At 41.8% G+C, this 23,506-nt stretch overlaps 1 protein-coding gene across 1 annotated transcript in view; it reads left to right on the plus strand.

Annotated features, from left to right (window-relative positions):
- The window catches only part of fndc1 (fibronectin type III domain containing 1), a 221,630-nt gene that overhangs the window by 144,129 nt on the left and 53,995 nt on the right, over window positions 1-23,506 (plus strand). Inside the window, exons 11-14 of the mRNA XM_080182267.1 lie at window positions 7,321-9,111; window positions 19,923-20,041; window positions 20,147-20,258; window positions 20,994-21,398. Of these exons, the coding sequence (XP_080038393.1) occupies window positions 7,321-9,111; window positions 19,923-20,041; window positions 20,147-20,258; window positions 20,994-21,398 (2,427 nt within the window). The remainder of the gene's footprint in view (window positions 1-7,320; window positions 9,112-19,922; window positions 20,042-20,146; window positions 20,259-20,993; window positions 21,399-23,506) is intronic.

Genomic DNA, 23,506 nt, shown 5'->3' on the forward strand with positions numbered 1-23,506 from the left:
GATCTGGCAGCATCTGTGAAAGAGTAAACATTTCAAGTTGATATAATTCTTCTATGGACCTGGTTCTGTAGAAGACTCAAATGGACTCAATCCGTTAACTTTGTTTCCCTCTCCAGATACTGCCAGATCTTCTGAGTTATTCCAATATTTCTGTTTTTATTTCACATTTCCAGCATCTGCAGTCATTTGCTTTTGTTAATTCTAGGAGTGATTAGTCTTTACATAAGTTGATCTACTGCATGTTTCTAGTTCTTCTGTTGTATGTATTATTTTCTGTTTGTACAATGGCTTTGATTGGCATCATGGTGAGTTATGTTTACAAGAGAATCTAGGTTTTTATTAAATTGCAAGAATGAGATAGATGATATGAATTATGGGTGACAGAAATGTAGTTACTCTATGGGACAGAATAATCCAGCAAATGTGAGTCCCAATCCCACCATACCAGCTTGAGAATTTGAATTCAAACCTGAATTATAAAAAAAACAAAAATAAGAAGTTGATAACAGGAAGTGATAATGAATCTATTGGATACTCATAACAATCCAACTGATTTACTCATGTCCTTTCAAGAAGCAAACCTGCTGCGCTTATCTTGTTGGGCCTATGTACAACTTTATTCCTCATAGGAATGGCAACCTTCCAGGATTGATCAGGAACAACTGAAGAATCTCTATAGAAATCTTATGAGCAAGTTGACAGAAAAGTCATGGGACCACTCAGTCCTTTTTTTGCCAATTTACTTTGTTTATTAATTGTAAAAGAATTATTGATAGAGATGAAGGAAAAGACTCTTTAGCCAGGAGTCAGGAATCATTCAAATGGATCACAAAGATCCTTTTAGCTTCTTAATTTGTATGAGAAGATGCAAAGATGGACATGTCATGCAATCATAACACTGAGTGGAAATGGGATGGTTGGTGATCATCTGATGAAATCTCTCTAGAACAACTCCAACCAGTCTTAATGTAGTTGACTCATTGTCCTCGGGCTAACCAAGTCACTCAAATTGTATCAAACTGCCAGGTTCTTAGGGCAACTTTGGATAGACAGCAAATGCTAAACTACATCCAAAGAACGAATATTACCGTTGAAAAAAACACAGCTGACGTAGAGCAAGGGCGTGCATGTCAGTATTTGGATAATAAGCCCTTGCATCATTTCCAATCCAAAGGCTTTGTTCTGGCGCACTATTTTGTAAAATATTATAGAGTGGATTTCTGCTTGTACAAGTTTAATAATATGTGATTGTTTTGTCATATTTGAATTTTACTTTTATTATAAATGTAAGGCAAAAAACCGCAGTCTGTTGAGAATCAGAAATTTTAGCTCATTGCATTTCACATGGCATATAGTCGAAACTTTGAAACTTTTGGTTTTACTGCAAATATGTTCAAAACATTAAATTACACATGTAATAAAGCTTTATATGTGATTATCTACTGGCATTTTGACAGATATAAAAGAAGTCAATCATTAAAGGAAAACATTTTGAGAAATATGCATAATAAATATTATAAATTTGAAACATACATACATAAGCCTTTGTAGTTTGGATTTGATTGGTTTGAAAAGAGTAGCCTGTGAGATTATCTGATTTCCCCAGACTGGTGAGTCTAAATCAGAGGACACAGTCTCAGAATGGGTTATTTATTCATTTAAGTTTTATCCATTAAGATGAAGTGAAGAACAATTTCTTCATTCAGAGTGTAATGAATCTTTAGAATTCTCTACCTCAGACAGCTATGGAAACTCAATCACCAAACATAGTCAAAACAGAAAATAATAAATTCCTGAACACTAATGACATCAAGCAATAAAGGATAGTCTGGGAAAGTAAGTGATGAAGGGGATGGTCAGTCGTGATTTAATTGGATGAGGTACATCCTCAGAAGGATAAATAGCCAATTCTGGCTCCTAAGTTCTATAGGCACAGTATTTAGCACTGCTGATTCACAGCACCAGGGGCCGGGTTCGATTCTGGCATTGGGTGACTGTGTGGATTTTGCACGTTCTCACCCTGTAAAAATTAATGAGCGTTGTAGCGGACAAGCCAAATTTCCTTAACCTCCTGAGAAAGTACAGGCATTGGTAGGCTTTCTTAAATATGGCCTTGGCATGGAGGGGCCAGGATAGATTGTCCGTGATCTGAATACTTAGAAACTTGAAGCTCTCGACTGTTTCCACTTCATCACTATTGATGTCGACAGGGACATGTCTTCTATTATGCTTCCTGAAGTCAGTGACTATCTCTTTCGTTTTACTGACATTGGGGGAGAGATTATTGTCATTGCACCAGTTCACCACATCCTCAATCTCTTTCCTGTCCTCTGTCTCATCATTGTTTGAGATCCAACCCACTAGAGTGATGTCATCAGCAAACTTGAAAATGGAGTTGAAGCGGAAATTTGGCCACACAGTTATAGGTACATAAGGAGTATGGTAAGGGGCTGAGGACACAGCCTTGTGGGGCACCAATATTGAAAATAATCATGGAGGATGTGTTGTTGTCTAACCTTACTGATTGCAGTCTATCGGTTAGGAAGTCTTGGATCCAGTCACAGAAGGTAGAGTTGAGCCCGAGGCCATGGAGCTTGGAGATGAATTTCGTAGGAATAATGGTGTTGAACTCTGAGCTGTAGTCAATAAATAGGAGTTGACATAAGTGTCCTTGTTATCCAGATGTTCCAGGATTGAGTGTAGGGCCAGGGAGACATCTGTTGTGGACCTGTTGTGGCAATAGGCGAACTGTAATGGATCCAGGCAATCTGGGTGACCGGAGTTGATATGTCCCATGACTATCTTTTCAAAGAATTCATAATGATAGATGTCAGAGTCAGTGGGCGGTAGTCATTAATGCACATGGCCAGGTTTTTCTTTTCTTTGTCGTCATCTTGAAGCAGGTAGGGACCTCAGATCGGTGTATGGAAAGGTTAAAGATTGTGTTTACGCCAGTCCAACGCCGGCATACCCACATCAAGGTTAAAGATGTCAGAGTCACTGGGCAAATACGTGAATAAGGTAGTTAAGATGACATATGGGGCACTTGCTTTTATCAGTTGTGGCATAGACTATAAGTGCAGGGAGGTAATGTCAGAGCTGTACAGAAAGGTGGTTAGGCCACAGCTGGAGTACTGTGTGCAGTTCTGGTTACCTCACTATCGAAGGAAGTGATAGCAGTAGAGGAGGTACAGAGGAGGTTCACCAGAATGTTGCCTGGGATGGAACATTAGAGCTATACAAAGAGACTGGTTAGACTTGGATTGTTTTCTTTAAAGCCAAGAAGGCTGAAGGGGTGGACATGATTGAGGTATATAAGATTATGACAGAGAGGGTGAGTAGGAATCAACTGTTCCCCTTGGCTGTGCAGGGAGTTGGCGGGCGGGGGGGTCAATTACATGGAGTATAGAACAGTACAGCACAGGAACAAGCCCTTCAGTCCACCATGTTGTGCCAAACATGATGCCAAATTAAATTAATCCCTTCTGCCTGCCCTTGGTCCATATCCCACTATTCATTCCACCTTCATGTACAAAAAGCCCCTAAAATATGCCTATTGTATCTGCCTCCACTATCACGCTTGGCAGCACGTTCCAGGCATCTATCACTCTGTATAAAGGAAAAGCTTGCCTCTCGCATCTCCTTTGAACTTCCCCCTCACATCTTATGCCCCTCATATAGAGTCTTAGAGGTTTACACCATGGAAACAGGTCCTTTGGCCTAACTTGTTCGTGCCACCCAATTTTTACCACTAAGCTAATCCCAATTGCCTGCATTTGCCCTATATCCCTCAATACCCATTTTACCTATGTAGCTATCTAAATGCTTTTTAAATGACAGAATTGTATCCACCTCTACTACTACCTCTGGCAGTTCGTTCCAGACACTCACCATCCTCTGTGGCGAATAAAAGTGTCCCTCTGGACTCTTTTGTATCTCTCCCCTCTCACCTTGAAATATTAGACATTTCAACTCTGGGAAAAAGATTCTGACTGTCAACCTTATCTTATGCTCCTCATAATTTTATGAACTTCTATCAGGTCTCCCCTCAGCCTCCGCTGCTCCAGAGAAAACAATCCTAGTTTGTCCAGCCTGTCCTTATTGCTCATACCATTTAATCATGGCAGCATCCTGGCAAACCCCTTCTGCACCCTCTTCAAGGCCTCCACATCCTTCCTGTAATGTGGCAACAAGAATTGAACACAGTTCTCTAACTGCAGTCTAACCAGAGTTTTATAAAGCTGCAACATGACATCCTGACTCTTATACTCCAAACCCTGACCAATAAAGGCAAGCATGCAATACACTTTCTTTCTTTACCACCCTATCTACTTGTGTGGCCACTTTCAGGAAACTATGGATTTGAACCCGAAGATCCCTCTGTACATCATCGTTGTTCAGGGTGCTGCCACTAACTGTGTACTCACCCTGAACATTTGATCTCCCAAAGTGCAGCATCTCACTTGTCCAGATTAAACTCCATCTGCTGTTTCTCTGCAAAAGGTCTATAATCCCACTCTATCCTTTGACTACCTTCTTCACTATCCATAACTCCACCTATCTTTGTGTCGTCAGCAAACGTACTAACACACCCATCCCTGCGGAACACCACTAGTTATGGAACACCGCAGAAGAGCACCCTCCCACCACTACTACCCTGACTTCTATGGGCAAGCCAATTCTGAATCCAAGCGGCCATGTAACCTTGGATCCCATGCATCATAATCTTCTAGATGAGCCTAGCATAAGGGACCTTGTCGAAAGCCTTAGTAAAATCAAAGTGGACAACATCCACTCCACCCTCATCGATTAACTTTATCTCCTCCTTCAAACAAAAATCAAGTTGGTAATATATGACCTGCCCCGCATAAAGCTATGCTGACTTTCCCTAATTAAGCCCATGCTTTTCCAAATGTGCGTAAATCCTACTTCTAAGAATCTCCTACAGTAGCTTCCTAACTGCCAATGTGAGACTCACCAGTCTATATTTTCCTGGAATATTCCTTTTCTCCTTGAACAGAGGAATAACTTTAGCTACTTGACAGAGGGGGCATAGTTTTAGGGTAAGAGGCAGGAGATTCAAAAGAGTCTCAAAAGAATGAAAATAATTCAAAAGAGTGAGAATAATTTTCACTCAGAGGGTGATGGGAATCTGGAGTGTACTGCTGAAAAGGTAGTGAAGGCCAGAAACCTTACAACCTTTAAAAAATTATCTGGATGAGCATTTGAAACATAACATTCAAGGATATGGGATAAGTGCTGGAAAACGGGATTAGCTCACCTCAAATGGTAGCTACTGTCAGTATAGACACAAAGGGCAGAAGGGCCTCTGTACAACTATCACTATTGTCGTTTTTACACACCTCTGTAAATTGTGCAGGTATTTGTTCCTTAATTTCCCGCTTGACTATGTATGGGTCTACAATAAACACCTGGCAATATATTCCTCAGCTCTACTCACAAAGCCTCATTCAATGCCACCTCCAAGATATCACCTCTCCTTGCATAGAAACTAGAAGCAGGAGTAGGCCATCTGACCCTTTGAGACTGCTCCACCGTTCATGTTGATCATGGCTGATCATCAAATTCAATATTTTGATCCCCCGCTTCCCCCATATCCCTTGATTCCTTTAGCCACAACAGCTATATGTAATTTCTTCATGAAATCACACAACATTTTGGCCTCAACTACATTGGTGGTAGTGAATTCTACACATTCATCACCTTCTGGGTGAAGAAATTTCTCCTTGCCTTAGTTCTAAAAGGTTTATTTCATATCTTCAAACTATGAGCCCTAGTTCTGGACTCCCCCACCATTGGGAGCATTCTTTCTGAATCTACCCTGTCTAACTTTGTTAGAATTTAATAAGTTTCTATGAGATCCCCTTTCCCTCTTCTAAACTCCAGTGAATATAATCCTCACCAATTTAGTCTCCTCGTATGACAGACCTGCCATCCCAGGAATCAGCCTGGTAAACATTCAATGTACTCCCTCTGTTGCAAGGACATCCTTACTGCAGTAACTGATTCATTAACTAATAATGCAATGCACCCTCCTCTTTTACCCCCTCCCTGTCTCACCTGAAGATTCTATATCTCACTATGTGGAGTTGCCAGTCCTGCCCCTCCCTCAGCCACGTCTCTGTAATGGTTACTGTATCACAATTCCACATGTTTATCATCGCCCTTAACTCATCTATTTTATTTGTAAAACACCTGGCATTAAAATAGAGGCCATCCAGCCTTGCCTTGAAACCTAATACCTAATTGTACTCCTTCTGATTTGATTGCTGTGCCCTTATTCTGTTCACAGTCTGTGCCCCTCGCCCTGCCAAATTATTTTAAAACTCCTCCCAACAGCACTAGCAAACCCGCCAGAGAATTATATCGGCAATGGCTCAACAAGCAGATGGATTGAGGAACAGATTAAAAGCAGGTAGATTTGATACTTCAAAAGAATTGTTGCTTATTTGTTCTAGTTATTTGGTGGCACGGTGGCACAGTGGTTAGCACTGCTACCTCACAGCTTCAGGGACCTGGGTTCGATTCCCGGCTTGGGTCACTGTCTGTGTGGAGTTTGCACGTTCTCCCTTTGTTTGCGTGGGTTTCCTTTGGATGCTCCGATTTCCTCCCACAGTCGAAAGGTGTGCGGTTAGGTGGATCGACCGTTCTAAATTGCCCCTTAGTGTCAGAGGGATTAAGTAGGTAACTGCAAAGGGTTCTGGGGATAGGGCCGGTGTGGGATTGTGGTCAGTGCAGACTCAATGGGCTGAATAGCCTCCTTCTGCACTGTAGGATTCTATGATTTCTTACAGTTTATATTTCTCTGTCGTCATAAAAACCAAAGTTAATAAAGGAGAAAAGCATCCTAAGCTGGAAGGAGACAGTTAGTGTAGAAGAGGTAAGCACTTAAATTGTTGGCAGTTATTCACCCAGAATGTTTGGAGGTGTAGCCTATAAAATGAATCATGATCCTTATCTTCCGCATCAGATTTTATGATTAAACATTCACAGTTAATTCAAAGAACTGTAAGCATTCTGAGGTAGAAATTTTAATTGGTATCCAATGCAACATTTGTTGTCATTTTCTGTAGATTGTTGTGCTATTTTGAGTTTCCAGCCTGTTGTTTTTGAATGTTTGCTTTGCATTGCAATTTTTGAAAAAAATAAAGCAATCTCTGATTGTATGATAGAGCATGACTATTCCCTTCTGCAAGTTTTCAATATCTTTAATCAGTTGTTTTATTATTTCATTATGTACTTGGTCTTACAGAAAACTAGCATTATATTCAGCAATATGCTCTGATTTTTTTTTGGTAGGCAATATTGCTGCAAGTTCCCATCATAGAACTCATGACAAATCTCAAACATCTCCACAATCGGAATTCTCTTCAGCCTCCAAGTTCTCACCCACAATGCCTTCATCAAACTCACCATCTTTTTCATCTAGTTCTAAACCCATCTCTGGTTTCAGACCAAATGTGAGAAAGCCTTCCTCTCCCTTTCCTGTCTCCCGTTCACCATCATTGCAGTTTTCTCGTTCTGATACAAAAACAGCCCAAAAGTTGCCTTTCTCCTCTTCATTAATCCCTCCGGCCCCTCCCTCAACACCGTCAAAACATTCAGCGACAAGCTCCAGGGAGAACAATCAACTGTTAACAAGATCTGCCTCTTCTGCAATCCCATCCGATAGAAATCCAACTCAGCTAAGAATGCCGAATTCCAAAGCAAGTCTTCGAAAACAATTTACTTCTGGATCATCACCTGTTGAAACACAAAATGAGACAAAAGAACTAAATCGAGATCGGTCAAAACTTCTGACTACATCGACTTATCCTTCTGAGAGATCTACTTCTGTGTTTTCTAAGGATGATAAGGAAGAGGAAAGTGAAGAGGAGGAGGAAGAAAAACCCAAAGAGAGTAACAAAAAAAAGAGTCGCATTTTAATACAGTTGAAGCAATCTAATCATAATTCAATGTTGAGTAGACAGACTTCAATTTCCCAGTCACCAAAATCATTCCCTGTTCCTGATCCTAGACCTTTCACAAGAACAGCTTCAAATTTACGTTCTTCTGACACTGCATCTTCCCTATCTTGGCCTAGTTCAAATAGAAGAACAGCAATTAGTAATCATGATAAAAAGCCAGTTTCCATATCATCTTCGCACTCACCTTCACAAAGAAATCCTTCATCAGGATCCAGTTTTGTTAAGAATGAACTTGTGTCTGGGATCCCAAAAAACACATTTTCGCCACAATCTAATCCTTTTCCTGTCTTACCCTCGTCTTCATCATCCTTAGGAAGTCATAGATCTTCTTGGGCAGACCCTCGCTCCAGTACTGATAGAAAGCAAACATCGTTATCTTCCTTTGAAAGAAAACTAACTACTTCCAGTCGTCCTGCTCATCATCTTCCATCTTCATCAGTTCAGTCTGCTGCTACACCCTTAGAAAATTCAGACAAATCTTCACAATTGAATCCTCACACAGGTTCTAGTCTTTCTAATACCATGCTGACATCAAGGGCTGAAAGAAAACCAGTTTCCTCTCAGTCCCATCAATCTTCATCAGTCCAGTCCTCCTCCTCTGTACCTTCAGGAAGTTCACATTCATATTTGCCGTCAAATCGACTTTCTACCTCCAGTATTGCCAATGCTAGGATACCAGACAATAAAAGTAAGCCATCTTTCTCTTCAGTACCATTACGAACTACCTCCTCTTCAACTTCACAGGGATCCTCTCATCGAGCTGAACTAGCAAATTCCTACTTAAGCCCCAATGGTGCCAACAGAGACTTTATAGCCAGTCTGCCAACAAAACCAGTTACCTCTTTTGTAACGCAATCTATTCCTTCACCATATGTTCTGCCATCTTCAAAACATTCTACACAACAAGCATCTTCATTTCCTTCTGGCTCCAAGGAAACAGCTAGAAGACGGCCCCTCTCCCCATCCTCACCACAAGTTCCTGCATTACGTTCACGCTCTCCATTTTCATCTCAGCAGCGTTTACCAGGGCTACGAACACGATTTCTTTCCAGGTCAGCTAACATAGGAGACCTTTTACGTACAGGAAGGTTTCGAAAATTTGGGAAGTCTCCTCCAAATCAATGTAAGTAGGCACAAAATAATAATTGGGTATGCTGGAAACACTTGAGAGGGCTTGCAGCATCTGTGGGAAGAGAAAAAGGCCCATGATTATCCATCAAAACGGGAAAATATTGAAAAAGCACTAACAGAAAAAGAGGGAGTAGGAATGAGGGAAGAGCAAAAGGGAAACATCTGTGATTAAATGACAAAAGGAATGATTGTGCAAGGCAAAATGAACCCAGAGCAGGTCTAAATGCCTATAGCAAAATAGTCATGGGGAAGAAGAAATGCCTAGAAAATCTAGCAAAGAGAAGTAATTTGCACGATGTAGAAACATGACTTCGGAAATGCAGACCAACTTGTTAGCTATGTATAGACAACAAATCCCCATCCCAAATACCAGCCCCCCACATTCATTACTCCCAGTAACCACTCTGTTTGAGAAATGAGGAACAGTTGTTAAGATCTACAGTTCTTAAAATTAATTTTAAGGACAGAAAACATTTAAGTGCATAGTAGAAAGATGAGGTTTGTTCCTGAATTGAAACTTAAATTGAAACTACAACGACATTAGGCAGGATCTGGAGAGTGTAGATTAGGGGAGGCTGTATGAGTGCAAATCAACATCCGACATGTGGGAGTCTTTCAAGTGTCGGCTGATTAGAATTCAGGACCCGCATGTACCTGTGAGGATGAAGGATAAGTGTGGCATGTATCGGGAACCCTGGATAATGAGGGATATTATGAGCTTTATCAAAAAGAGAACAAAACATTCATGAGTTTAAAAGGCTTAGGACAGGTGAAGAATATAAAGAACATAGGAAGGAGCACAAGGAAGGAGTTAGGAGGGCTAAAAGGGGCCATGAAATGTCCTTAGCAAACAGGATTAAAGAAAATCCTAAGACATTTTATATGTATGTAGAGAGCAAGAGGTAGCCAGGGAAAGGGTTGGCCCACTCGAGGATAGTGGACACAATCTATGCATGGAACCAGAGAAAATGGGCGGGATACTAAATGAATACTTTGCCTCAGTATTCACCAAAGAGAGGAACTTGATGGATGAGGATCCTAAGGTAGGGTGTGCAGATATTCTGGGTCATGTCGATATCAAAAAGGAGATAGTATTGGGCATTTTAAAAAGCATTAAAGTAGGTAAGTCCCCAGGGCCTGATGGGATCTACCCCAGAATACTGAGAGAGGCAAAGGTGGAAGATTCTGGGCCTTGACAGAAGTCTTTGCATCCTCATTGGCTTCAGCTGAAGTTCCAGAGGACCATAGGATAGCCAAAGTTGTTCCATTGTTTAAGAAGGGCAGCAGGGATAATTCAGGAAATTGTAGGCTGGTGGGCAGTGGTAGGGAAATTATTGGAAAAGATTCTTAGGGATTTACTGACATTTGGAAACAAATGGACTTATTAATGATAGCATGGTTTTGTGAAGGGGAGGTTGTGCCTCACTAACTTGATCAAGGTTTTTGAGGAAGTGACGAAGATGATTGATGAGGGAAAGGCAGTGGATGTTGTGTACGTGGACTTCAGTAAAGCTTTTGACCAGGTACCTCATGGTAGACTGGTGAAATCACACGACATCAGAGGAGTGCTGGCAAGATGGATACAGAACTGTCTTGGCCATAGAAGACAGAGGGTAGCTGTAGCGAGGTGCGAGTGTTCCACAGGGACCTTTGTTGTTCATAGTGTATATAAATGATTTGGAGGAAAATGTAACTGGTCTAATTAGTAAGTTCACAGACAACACAAGAATTGGTGGAGTTGCGGATAGTGAAGATAATTGACAGCAAGATGTAGACCGATTGGAGACTTAGGCAGAGGCAAACGGAGTTTAATCTGGACAAATGTAAGATAATGCATTTTGAAAGGTCCAATGCATGTTGGAATTATACAGTAATGGTTGAAACCTTGGGAGTATTGACAGGCAGAGAGATCTGGGCGTACATGTCCACTAATCAGTGAACGTGGCAGTGAAGGTGGATAAGGTGGTCAAGAAAGCAAACGGCATGCTTCTCTTCATCGTTTGGTGCATTGGGCATTGAGAATTGGCAGATTATGCTGCAGCTGTGCAGAACTTTCGTTAGACCTCATTTAGAATATTGTATACAATTCTGGTCAGTTCTATCAGAAGGATGTGGATGCTTTGAGAGAGGGTACAGAAGAGGTTTACCAGGATGTTGCCTGGTCTGGAGAGTATTAGCTATGAGGAGAGGTTGGATAAACTTTGTTTGTTCTCACTGGCATGATGGAGGTTGAGGGGTGACCTGTTACAAATTGAGTGGCATGGACGGAATGGATAATCAGATTCTTTCCTAGGGTAGAAAAGTCAGACACTAGTTAAAATGTGTGGGGAAAAGTTTAGAGGAGATGCGCGAGGCAAGATTTTTACATGGAGGGTGGTGAATGTCTGTAACATCCGGGAGGTCGTGCGAACAGGTATGATAGCGGTATTTAAGGGGCAACTAGGCAAATACATGAATAGGATGGGAATGGAAGGATACGGACTCCATAAATACATATGGTTTTAGTTTAGGCAGGTGTCATGATTGGTGCAGGCTTGGAGGGCCGAAGGACCTAATCCTGTGCATTACGTTTCTTTGTTCTTTGATGCAGAAAGTCAATGACAGAGGTGTTTGTGTTAGAGTGGAAGTCGGGTCAGAGAATTAAGGAAGTAAATATTCAAATTCTGAGGGCCCTACCTGCAGATAGCTAGAGATGTACAGCAAAGTAATGATCCAGGCTGTGTTTGATTTCCTCAGTGTAGGAGAGACAGCATTGTGAAATGCTAATTCTATTCCTCGCTCCACAGATTCTGCTTGCCTCAAGTGTTTGAAGCATTTCCTGTTTTGAAGTTAGATTCCCAGCAATTACTGTCTTTTGCATCCCTTTAGGTATTTGCAAAGATCAGCCAATTTTTCTGCCCACCCCACTACGTGTTTCGCGGTGGTGGAGATGACCCGCCATGGTAGCCAGTGGAATTTTCTGGTCCTGGCCTATTGCTGCACCCCATGCTTCTGGCTAATTCACAGCTGGGGTTGGCCATTGGTGGAACTGGAAGATCACACTGGCAGAAGAGCTGGATAATTCTGGCGACCTTTGTTACTGTCTTAATACAGACTTATTTTGTTTTCTTTTTGAAGCTTTTTTCCAGGGTGGAAGAGTCAATTACTAGGGGGCATAGATTTAAGGTGCGAGGGGCGAGGTTTACAGAGATTTACAAGGAAATTTTTTGACACAGAGGGTGGTGGCTGCCTGGAACTCGCTGCCAGAGGAAGTAGTGGAAGCAGATACAATAGTGAGTTTTAAGGGACATCTGGACAAATACATGAATAGGATGGGAATAGGGGGATATGGTCCCTGGAAGGGTAGGGGGTTTTAGTTCAGTTGGGCAGCATGGTAAGTGCAGGCTTAGAGGGCCGAAAGGCCTGTTCCTGTGCTGTAATTTTCTTTGTTCTAATCTTTACGACAAAAGCAAAAGCAGACTAATGTGACTGCAAAATCATTGTAACTGAAGAATTTGCAAGATTTCATAAGAATAGGAAGATGATACAAGAGCAGATATGAAAGGTAGCTCGTAAATTTACAAGCAATTGTAATAGCTCCGAGAGTGATAGTCAATAGGCATGATAGATATGGTAGATCTTCTATGTCAAGGAAATTAGCTGGCACGAGATCCTGGCCACCCGCACTCACCATTCTGATACCAACTATAGCTGCAAATCTTGGTACAAGCAATTGTCCCTGCAGACTTTGAGATATAAAAATGGTATCAAAAATGCTGCCATGAATATAAAAGATTAATGAGTTTTCTGATTGAGGTGTTTAAGAGATTAAAGGAGTTGATTTGGCAGATACAGAGAATCTATTTCCTTTCATAGGCATGTCCAGAAAAGGGGGGAAGAATCTCAAAAAAAAAGCTCGATTTTATTATGTATGAGGTCCAACTTGGACTAGTAGACAATGTGTTAAGTGGGAGTAAGCTAACTGGACCTGTTTATTAATACATTGTAAATCCAGCACAGTCAATACTAAACTGGCTTGGCGAGCACCACCCAAGGTGGAACATGTGTCCTGGGTCACCTGTTAAAGGGACATGCCCTTGACCTGTTCTCTTAAAGGGCATGCTGCCAACATACACAATATTTGTCCCCTCTTACTTCAAACCTCCCCCCCCCCAATATAGCATATATATGTTTTTAACTCACTTATATAATGATTGAGCCAAACATATATACATACACACTTCAACTGTATACAAAAACATGAACAGTGAATTAAAATATCAATGTCTGCTTAAATGTCAACATAATCAGTCTATCTGGAGGACGATGATTCCTGGACAAATGTCTTCTTGCCTCAGGAGTCTTCTCGGGCATTCTTTCCTGAATTTCCAGAAGCTCACGAGCCTCCTTTCTTGCTTGGTTACTGTCTCCTGTAGACTTTACCAATGTTTCCTCTTTGGGAAAAAATACTTCTGCTTCAGGTACACTTGACTAAGTCGGTTCCTTTGGCTCCGCCTGCAATGTGTCCAGATCAGGAAGGACTTCCCTTTTTTGATGTGGAGTGGCCACCAGCTGATCCGTGCAACTTCCAGACCCTCATCTTGGGTCTGTGCAATGTATGACAATAGCTCCATCTGAGCCACCGCTGTCACTGGAACCCATTTCTCACCCAACATGTAGTTCCTCACCAACAGATTTCTCCTTTCCTGACCTTCCTTAACTTGGAATTCTTCTCCCTTCAGGCCACCAGCCCTTCCTGGTTCTTTGCCACCACTTCTCTCAGCTCCTCTGGCCACTTTGGGTCAAAGTGGTCCATAATTTGCAACCAAATATCACCGAAGCCGGGGAACATTAGGTCGTTGCATGAGGTGTGTCATGATAGGTATTTAGAAATTGATTCACTCACCCCTTGGGAAACCTTAAGCGCATGCTTTAAGATCTGAACAAACCTTTCTACCTGGCCGTTTGTCTCAGGGTGACACAGAGCCAGCCTCACCTCTTGTACTCCTTGATGGTCAAGGTATTCCCCCAACTCCATTGCTACAAACTGTGGCCCGTTGTCATTCACCAGTTGTTTGGGATTCCAAGTTGAACAAACAGTTCATCGAATTGATCTATTGTCACACATGCAGACACTGACTTCATAGTTGCTACTTCTGGCCATTTTGAGTGGGTATTGACCACCACCAATAACATTTTTCCTTCCACTAGACCTGCAAAGTCTACATGGATCTTTTGCCAAGGAGCTTCAGGCCCCTCCTATAGATGGAGGGGCAACAATGGTGGTGCTTTGTGCACTATAGTGCAAGATTCATACAAACCTGCCTCAATCTGGGAGTCTTCACTTGGCCACCAAAAATAGTTCCTGGCAATCTCCTTCATTCACAACACTCCCAGATGTCTTTGGTGTACTTGTTCCAGCACTCTTCCTCCTAATGAGGGAGGATTGATGACACTTTTCCCCACAATACACGCCAATCTGTTATGGACAACTCCCACCTCCTGGACAGGTAGGAACGCAAATCAAGCTGATTTCTATGAATAGTTTTCTCTCAAAACTAAATCATTTGCTTCACTTAAGACAACTTTTATTTTGCTTCATTTAATACAACATTTGTTTTGGCATTTCAGATCTGGCCTTCAGGCTCTGGTGCCTTATCATCTAGTTGAAAATACATAATTTTCAAATGCCAATCGGGAACATCCATTCCTGCAGACAGAGGCAGCCTTGTAAAAGCTGTCTGATTCTTGATACCATATACCATAGGAGTATGCTTATAACAGTAGGACCCATCTTTATACGCATGCTGCCACTCTGTATGGTGTTTTGGTACTGACCCAAAAATGGTGGGGAGAGGTCTATGGTCAGTTAACAGCACAAAATAACGGCCATATAGGAAATGTGAGAATCTCTTCACCCCAAATATGATTGTCAACCCTTTCTTCTCGACCTGGGCATAATTTTCTCTCTTTTTGTCAAAGACCTTGACGTAAAGGTAGGGCCTTTCTTCTCCATTGGACAGTATCTGTGACAATACAGTACCAATCCCATAAGACGAGGCATCACAGGATAATTGCAGTGGCAACTTTGGGTCGAAATGGGTTAGCGCTTCTGATCTTTGTTGTATCTCCCAGTAAGCCCCTTCACAGTCCTGGGTCCATCTCAATGGTCAGCCTTTACCAAGCCGTCGGTGTAACGATTTAAATACAGTACCCAGATTTGCTGCCAACTTGCCATAATAATCGACTGCCCCAAAGAACAATCGCAACTGCAATACGTTTTCTGGTCTAGGATCTTCTATAATGGCATCCATTTTCCTGGGTGCCCCGTGGAGTCCCTCACTATCAATGATGTGGTCCAGGTACAAAGAACAAAGAACTGTATAGCACAGGAACAGGCCTATTGGCCCTCCCAGCCTGCACTGATCATGATGCCTGCCTAAACTAAAACCGTATGCACTTACAGAGTCTGTGTCCTTCCATTCTCATCCTATTCATGTATTTGTCTAGATGCCCCTTAAGTGCTGCTATGGTATCTGCCTCCACCATCTCCCCGGGCAGCACGTTCCAGACATTCACCATCAGGAATTCAATCAAATCTTTAAAGAATTTGCATTTTTCTTTCTTTACTTGCAGGCCATGCTTCTGCAACTTTCTGAAGGTCTCCTAAGTTCTTCAAATGCTCTTGTTTGGTAGAGCTTGACATTATTATCATCCAGTAACACCAGATCCTGAGTAAATCACTTAGAATTGGATCCATTGCCCCCTGGAAAAGGGCTGTGGTGGTGTGCTGCTGAAGGGAAGACGCTTGTAATGGAAAAAACCCCAATGTGTTGTTATCATCAGAGGTGGTTGGGACTCTTCTGTGACCCCCATTAGGAGATAGGCCTGAGGCAAGTCCATCTTCGAAAATTTCTTACCTCCTGCCAAATCCACTAAACAATAAGTGGAAGCAGGTATTGATCTGCACACAGGGCTGGGTCGACAGTGACCTTGAAGTCCCCACAGCTTTTCAAGATGCTGTCTGTCTTCAAAACTGGAACAATTAGAGTGGCCCATTTACTGGTGGTGATTGGTTCCAGCACCCCATGCTCGTCAGTCATTCTAATTCAATCTCCACCTTTGGCCATAAGACATATGGTGCCAGACACACATTCAGACTCCTTGGACGAGTCTCATGACTTCAGTTGAATTTTAATATTGATCCCTTTCATCTCATGCAGGGTCTCTGAGATGCATAGGTTAGAGCGATTAGTGGGTAAATATTTGGAATATGGGGATAGGGCCTGGGTGGGATCTTGGTTGGTGCAGACTTGAAGGGCCGAATGGCCTCTTTCTGTACTGTAGGGTTTCTATGATGCAGGGTCCCCTTGAACACATCCTCATATCTCCCCAGAAGGTCCTGTAAACTTGTTCTCGAAACTGCCAGCCAAATTACCACACCACCAATTTAATTTTAATTTCTGCAACCAGGAATATCCAAATAAAGCAGGGTGGGCACCCTTAACAACATACAATGGTAGCTCCACACACTGGTCCTTCAGTTGTACCTGTACCAGTATGTTTCCTCTCAGTGGCACCACTTGCTTTGTGTAAGTCATAGAGTCATAGATGTTTACAGCATGGAAACAGGCTCTTCGACCCAACTTGTCCATGCCGCCCTTTTTTTAAAAACCCATAAGCTAATCCCAATTGCCCACATTTGGCCCATATCCCTCTGTACCCATCGTAACCTTGCAACTATCTAAATGCTTTTTAAAAGATAAAATTGTACACGCTTACCACCCTCTGTGTGAAAAAATTGCCCCTCTGAACACTTTTGTATCTCTCCCCTCTCACCTTAAACCAATGCCCTCTAGTTTTAGACTCCCCTATCTATGGGAAATGATATTGACTACCTTGTCTGTGCCCCTCATTATTTTGTAGACCTCTATAAGGTCAACCCTCAGCCAAATCATTAATACAAATGACAAATAACAGTGGGCCCAGCACTGATCCCTGAGGCACACCGTTGGTCAGAGGCCTCCAGTTTGAAAAACAACTCTCTACAACCATCCTCTGGCTTCTGTTAAGAAGCCAATTTTGTATCCATTTAGATACCTCACCCTGGATCCCGTGAGATTTAACTTTATGCAACAGTCCTTGCATAATCAGTCCTTGCATCTCTAAATGCCTGTAGATCCTGTCTCTCAAAATACCTTCCAACAATTTACCCACTACAGATGTGAGGCTCACTGGCCTGCAGGCTTTTCCCTGCAGTTCCTTTTAAACAAAGGCACGACATTTGTGTCTCCAGTCTTCAGGCACCTCACCCGTGACTATCGATGATTCAAATATCTCGGTTAGGGGAGCTGCAATTTCCTCCCTAGGCTCTCACAATGTCCTGGGATAGACTTTATCAGGTCCCGGGGATTCATCTACCTTGATGCACTTCAAGACTTCCAGCACCTCCTTCTCTGTAAATGTACACTCCTCATGACATCGCTATTTATTTCTCCAAGTTCCCTAACATCCATGCTTTTCTCAACAGTAAATACTGTTGAGAAATATTCATCTAGGATCTCACCCATCTCTTGTAGATCAGCACATAGATGATCTTGTTGATCCTTAAGAGGCCCTACTCTCTCCCTTATTATTCTTTTGCTCTTTATGTATTTGTAGAAGCTCTTTGGATTCTTCTTTGCCAGAACAATTTCGTATCCCCTTTTTGTCCTCCTGATTTCTCTTTTAACTCTATTCCTACACCCTTTATACTCTTCAAGAGATTCACTTGATCCCAGCTGCCTATGCATATCATGTGCCTTTTTCTTCTTCTTGAGGTGATTTTTGAAGGTAGTGTTTTCAAGTTGTCTCTGTATACTGAGTCCGGAATCAGCGATGATGCTGCCTCCGTATCCACTTCCATTTTAGTTATTTTCCCTTCTACCTTGGGAAGGACCCAGAATTTATCAGCTTCTCCTCGAACTGGTTACATATAAAGCAAGAACTTTGTAGATTTAGGTTCTTCTGCTTCTTCCATAGATCAGGCGGACTCCCTGTCCCCTTCTTGTCTGGCAACATTTATCTTGTGCCTAGCCGTCAGTCTCTGTTCGACTCCCCTTTCCTTTCAGTTGCGACCTAATTTTGGGCTATATGCCCCATGCATTGACAGCTGTGACACTGGGTTTCAGGAGTTCAGCATATTGACTCTTTGGCCAGACCTGCAACCGTGGCAACATTCTGCAGTTGACACCATATTCTGCTGCCACCCAAATGTGTTGCTTCATTTGCAGCTAACTCCACAGCAGTAGCAATTTCAAAGGCCACTTTAAAGTCTAAGAACACTTTTGTGATAAGTTTCCATTGGATCACTTCATTGCGTAGCCCACAAACTGAATGGCTCTGCAAAGCATCTTACAGGAACTTGCCACATTCACAGTGTTCTGTCTCTCTTTTTAACACTGCCACAGATTGTGTGATGGATTCTTCTTCCAACTGTATTCTTTTATAAAATCGAAAATGTTCTGCTATCATAAGTGGCTTTGGGATATACGGGTTTCTTAGTGCCTTACTCAACTCTGCTAGGGGTTTTTCTGTGGACTTTGAGTTGTATGAGACTTCTTAGTGTAGCAAATGTCTTACTCCCGGTAGTACGCAGGAGGATTGCTACCATGCGTTCTTCATCTTTATTGGCTTTTAAGTGTTAGTGAAAATGCTCTGTGTATAACATCTAGTTCTCCATATAGCATACAGCTGTCCATACCTCTATCGAATGGCCCCATTACCCTGAACTGACCCGTCATTATCTGCCTTCATCTTTTATAGCCACATTTAATGTGTTTTTGCCTCTCTTTGTGCTGCTGCTCTCTCTGTACTCTCCCACTCTTCCCATCGAATGTAGCCCGAGTCCCCTTGTGACCACTTCCCTCGACACCTAGGCCTGTTCCCTCAAGTCTACTCTGGATGATTTGCACTGTTTTCGGAATCTAGGATGATGTCAATCTTCCCTCCTTCCGAAGAATCATTGGTGCCGTACAGTCTGTCGGCCGTAATTCAGCCTCGTTGGCAATTATTATATATGAGGTTTAATATGGACTAAGAAAAGACCACGAGGTAAGTAGGAGTAAACTAACTGGAACTGTTTGTTTTCATGTCATATCTCTGGCGCATTCTGCACAAGACTGGCTTGTCCCAGATCACCTGACCCGTTCTCTTAAAAGGGCATACCCCAGCATACGTAACAGGTTTCTCACAGAATAGAGAAATCTTCTCACCTAAAAAGTTCAATTGAAAATTTCAAAACTGAAATTGATAGACTTTTCTGAGGTAAACGTGTTGGAAGTTAGAGAATCAAGATTGATACATGGAGTTAAGATACAAATCAACTATGATCTAATTTAATTACTCAAAGGGATGGATGGTCTAATTCTGCTCCTATGTTTCAATTTTCATGATGTGGATAAGCCGGCGTTGGACTGGTCCCTGACGAAGGGACAAACCCCGAAAGCTTGTGAGTTTACTATCAAATAAATCGGTTGGACTTAAACCTGGTGTTGTCAGACTTTTTACTCAATTTTCATGCACAGCAATACCCCTGAATGATCAATTGAGTTCAATTCAGGGAAAGTTGGGAATGGTAGACATTCTTGAGCACATCCTGCCATATTTTCAGACAATGAGCAAGATTATGTTCAGATTAAAAAAAGGTGTATTTTACATTAATTTTTCATAAGATTAAAAAAATTCCAATAATCTGCTGAAATACTTGAGACAAGATTCATAATAAATATAGACTTTCAGACAATATCATTCATGAATGAATTTAAATATTGTGTCAAATTTCAGGGAAAAATGGGAAACCAAATTTAACAGCTGACAGAGAGAGCAAAGTTTCAGCTAACAAAGGGAGTAATGAAAAAGCGACTGGGCGTAGGGTCATCGCTGGACCTCAGAATACTAAATGGGTTGAGTATTTCTTGTATAATTGATTCAAGAAATTGTCAAATCAATGTCAAAGTTAAATCAATTGAAAAATGTGATTTATTAATGGTTTTTAACTTCCAAAACAGATTGTAGATCTTGATCAAGGAATATTGATGAATCCTGAAGGACAAATCCTCCAGGATACAGAGGGAAAGCCCCTCCAAGTACAACTGGGAGTAGATGGACGAACTGTACTAGGTTTGTGCAATTCCAGTCAGACCTCTTTAAAATAAATTTGATTCCAAAAGGAAAAGTAATTCTTATCAGTACTTGATAATTAATATATCTACTGCTGAAAAAATAAATATGCTGTAGAAGCTTTTTGACTTACTCAGGACTGACATAAAAATACCAAATTTCAAAGGAAACAATTTATATTGCATGAGAAAAGGGTGCTAATTGGTTGGCAAGCGGTCTCTGTTTAAAGTGTTGTCATGGAAAATGCATCAGGGAAGAGTTATTCCCAAACCTCTGTTTAAATTTTAAAAAAGGTGAGACAACACTGATGGAGAAATGCACCAGGAACAGTTGTCTTCTTTTGTTTAATTGAGAAGGATGCAAAGTCTGGATGTGTTCTTTCTATTTTCAGATGAGCGGTCCATGAGTATGGACATGTTTAGCTTCTACATAGCATAAATGAGCCATATTGAATGGCTGGTTGATAATCTTAAATTCTTTGTTAGTATAGTCCTTAGCATTATCCTCAGCAAGAGAGCCAGCAAAGCACCAAATTTGCCCCAGAGCTCTGACGACTTCACAATCTTTGACCAGAGTCCACCTGTCAACCACAAGTGCTACTTCTCAATGCAATTAGGGATGGGCTATTAATTCTGGCCTTGCCAACAATGCTCATTATTATGAGGGGAAAAAAAAGGTATTTAACACCTTGTAGTAAAATAGCTGCCATGTTTCTGTTTAATTTTAATTTTAAAGATCAACAAGGATCCCCAATCCTGAGTCCTGATGGATTACCTCTGTTTGGACATGGGAGAGACAGCAAGCCTTTAGTGGATCCAAAAGGAAAGCCAGTCTTATCAGTCGGAGGCAAACCTGTCATCGGATTAATCCGCCCGTTAGAAACGACAGTTGCGCCTACCACTACCACTACAACTACAGCTACAACTACCACTACCACGGCTGCAACAACCACAAGTACTACAACAGAGGCAACGACCACAAGTACTACAACAGAGGCAACGACCACAAGAACTACAACAGAGGCAACAACCAAGCTCACAACTGTCATTCCAACCTGTCCCGTAGGCAGTAATATAAGACTGAATGAAGATGGTTATCCTATTCTAGGTCCTGCCAATACCATTGAATGCTTCACTGAAGGTAAGAACTATTTTGTTAAATACTGTGAAAGCAGCTTTCAAAATGAACAAAATGTGTCAAGTTGCTACTGAAATTAGCTTTGTAATATTTATCTTTTATTTATTTCTGATAAGATACCCGTTAGCAATACTTGCCTTTGATTTGATACCATGTTGCTAAATATTCCAAGGCACAGCTTGAAAGGAGGTACTTTCTTTATTAAGAGCATTCTGGAGTGTTTGTGCTGGCTAACGTAAGAATAGAACAGTCATTAAGGAGATCACTAGAATTTTGAATCTACCCATCAGAACAGACAGGTTGACAACGAGGAAAGAAAGGATTTTGGGGCTATGTGCTCAACGGGAACAATAAAAGTATACAATAGATCATGAGCCTTCTTTTTCTGGGGCAGGATTTGATGGTTCTTCAATGGCAGTTTTGCAGGACGAGAGCCTGTAAAATTCTCATGTGACCTTCCTGCTGCCCTCCAGTCCATCCTTGATCTGCCAGCAATTTTATGTGGTGCCGGCAAGGCTTATAGGGTAGCCTGCCCACCTTCACCCTAAATGAGGCCTTTAATTGGTTATATAAGTGTCAATTGAGGCTGGTGGGAGGGTTTCGGGGGAAGGGCAGGCCACCATGATTGGGTGGGAATATTGGGTGGCCCAGTCCAAGGTCTGCCCAGCGAGTGCAATCTCCTCCCACTTGGCTTCTCCATCAAGTACCCACCCCACACTCTCCCAACCTATCCTGGGCTAACCTTCTTCTAGTTGCCATGAGATCCGCTTGCACTTGCCTTGGCCTGGACTTCGGGACGTAGAATCTGGGGAGTGCTTGTAATTCTAGTCCTGGCAATTGCTGCCACTGACTCTGCGAATACTACTGTACAGGATCTGCTGCTTGAATCACAGAATGGTTACTAAACAGGCAGAGGCCATTTGGCTTATCAGGTCAATGATAGCTGTCTGTAGGAGCAATCTAACAGGCCTCACTACCAATATTTTCTCTATAGCCTTACAATTTTTTTATCCTTTGGTACTTATTCAATTCCCTTCAGAAAGCCGTAATTGAATTTGCTTCCAAAACCCTCTTGCTGTGTGTTAAATGTTTTTACCTCGTGTTGCCTCTAGTTCTTTACCAATCTCCTTTAATCAGTAATCTCTGAACCTTTTGCCAATGGAAGCAATTTCTCTCTTTTATACTGTCTAGACCCCACATAATACATGAATAAATCTATAAAGTTCCTCTCAGTATTTCCTCCTTATCCTGGAACCTTCATAGTGAAACTTTTCTGCATCCGCCCTAAAGCATTCCTATCCTTTCTAGAATGAGGTATCCAGAATTGGCTGAACTAATATTTTGTAAAGCTTCATTATAACTTCCTTGCTACCTTTATTTATAAAGGCCAGGATCCCATATTATTTACAGTCATAGAGGTTTACAGCATGGAAACAGGCTCTTTGGCCCAACTTGTCCATGCTGCCCTTATTTTTTTTTAAAAGCCCCTAAGCTAATCCCAACTGTCCACATTTGGCCCATATCCCTCTATACCCATTGTACCCATGTAACTATCTAAATGTTTTTTAAAAGATAAAACTGTATCCGCCTCTACTACTAACTCTGGCAGCTTGTTCCAGACACTCACCACCCTCTGTGTGAAAAAATTGCCCCTGTGGACATTTTTGTATCTCTCCCCTCTCACGTTAAACCTATGCCCTCTGGTTTCAGACTCCCCTACCTTTGGGAAAAGATATTGACTATCTACCTTGTCTATGCTCATTATTTTATAGACTTCTATAAGATCACCCCTCAGCTCCTACGATCCAGAGGAAAAAGTCCCAGTCTATTCAGTCTGTCCTTGTAACTCAATCCATCAAGTCCCGGTAGCATCCTAGTAAATCTTTTCTGCACTCTTTCTAGTTTAATAATATCCTTTCTATAATAGAGTGACCAGAATTGCACACAGTATTCCAAGTATGGCCTTACCAATGTCTTGTACAACTTTGACAAGACGTCTCAACTCCTGTATTCAATGTTCTGACTGATGAAACCAAGCATGAAACCAATCAAGCTATTACTTATGTGGCGAAAAACTGCAGCAGGCGATGGTGCAGAGGGACCTCGGGGTC

Source organism: Carcharhinus amblyrhynchos, unplaced genomic scaffold (assembly GCF_965287045.1).
Source record: "Carcharhinus amblyrhynchos unplaced genomic scaffold, sCarAmb.v2.hapA scaffold_50, whole genome shotgun sequence".
NCBI lineage: Eukaryota > Metazoa > Chordata > Chondrichthyes > Carcharhiniformes > Carcharhinidae > Carcharhinus > Carcharhinus amblyrhynchos.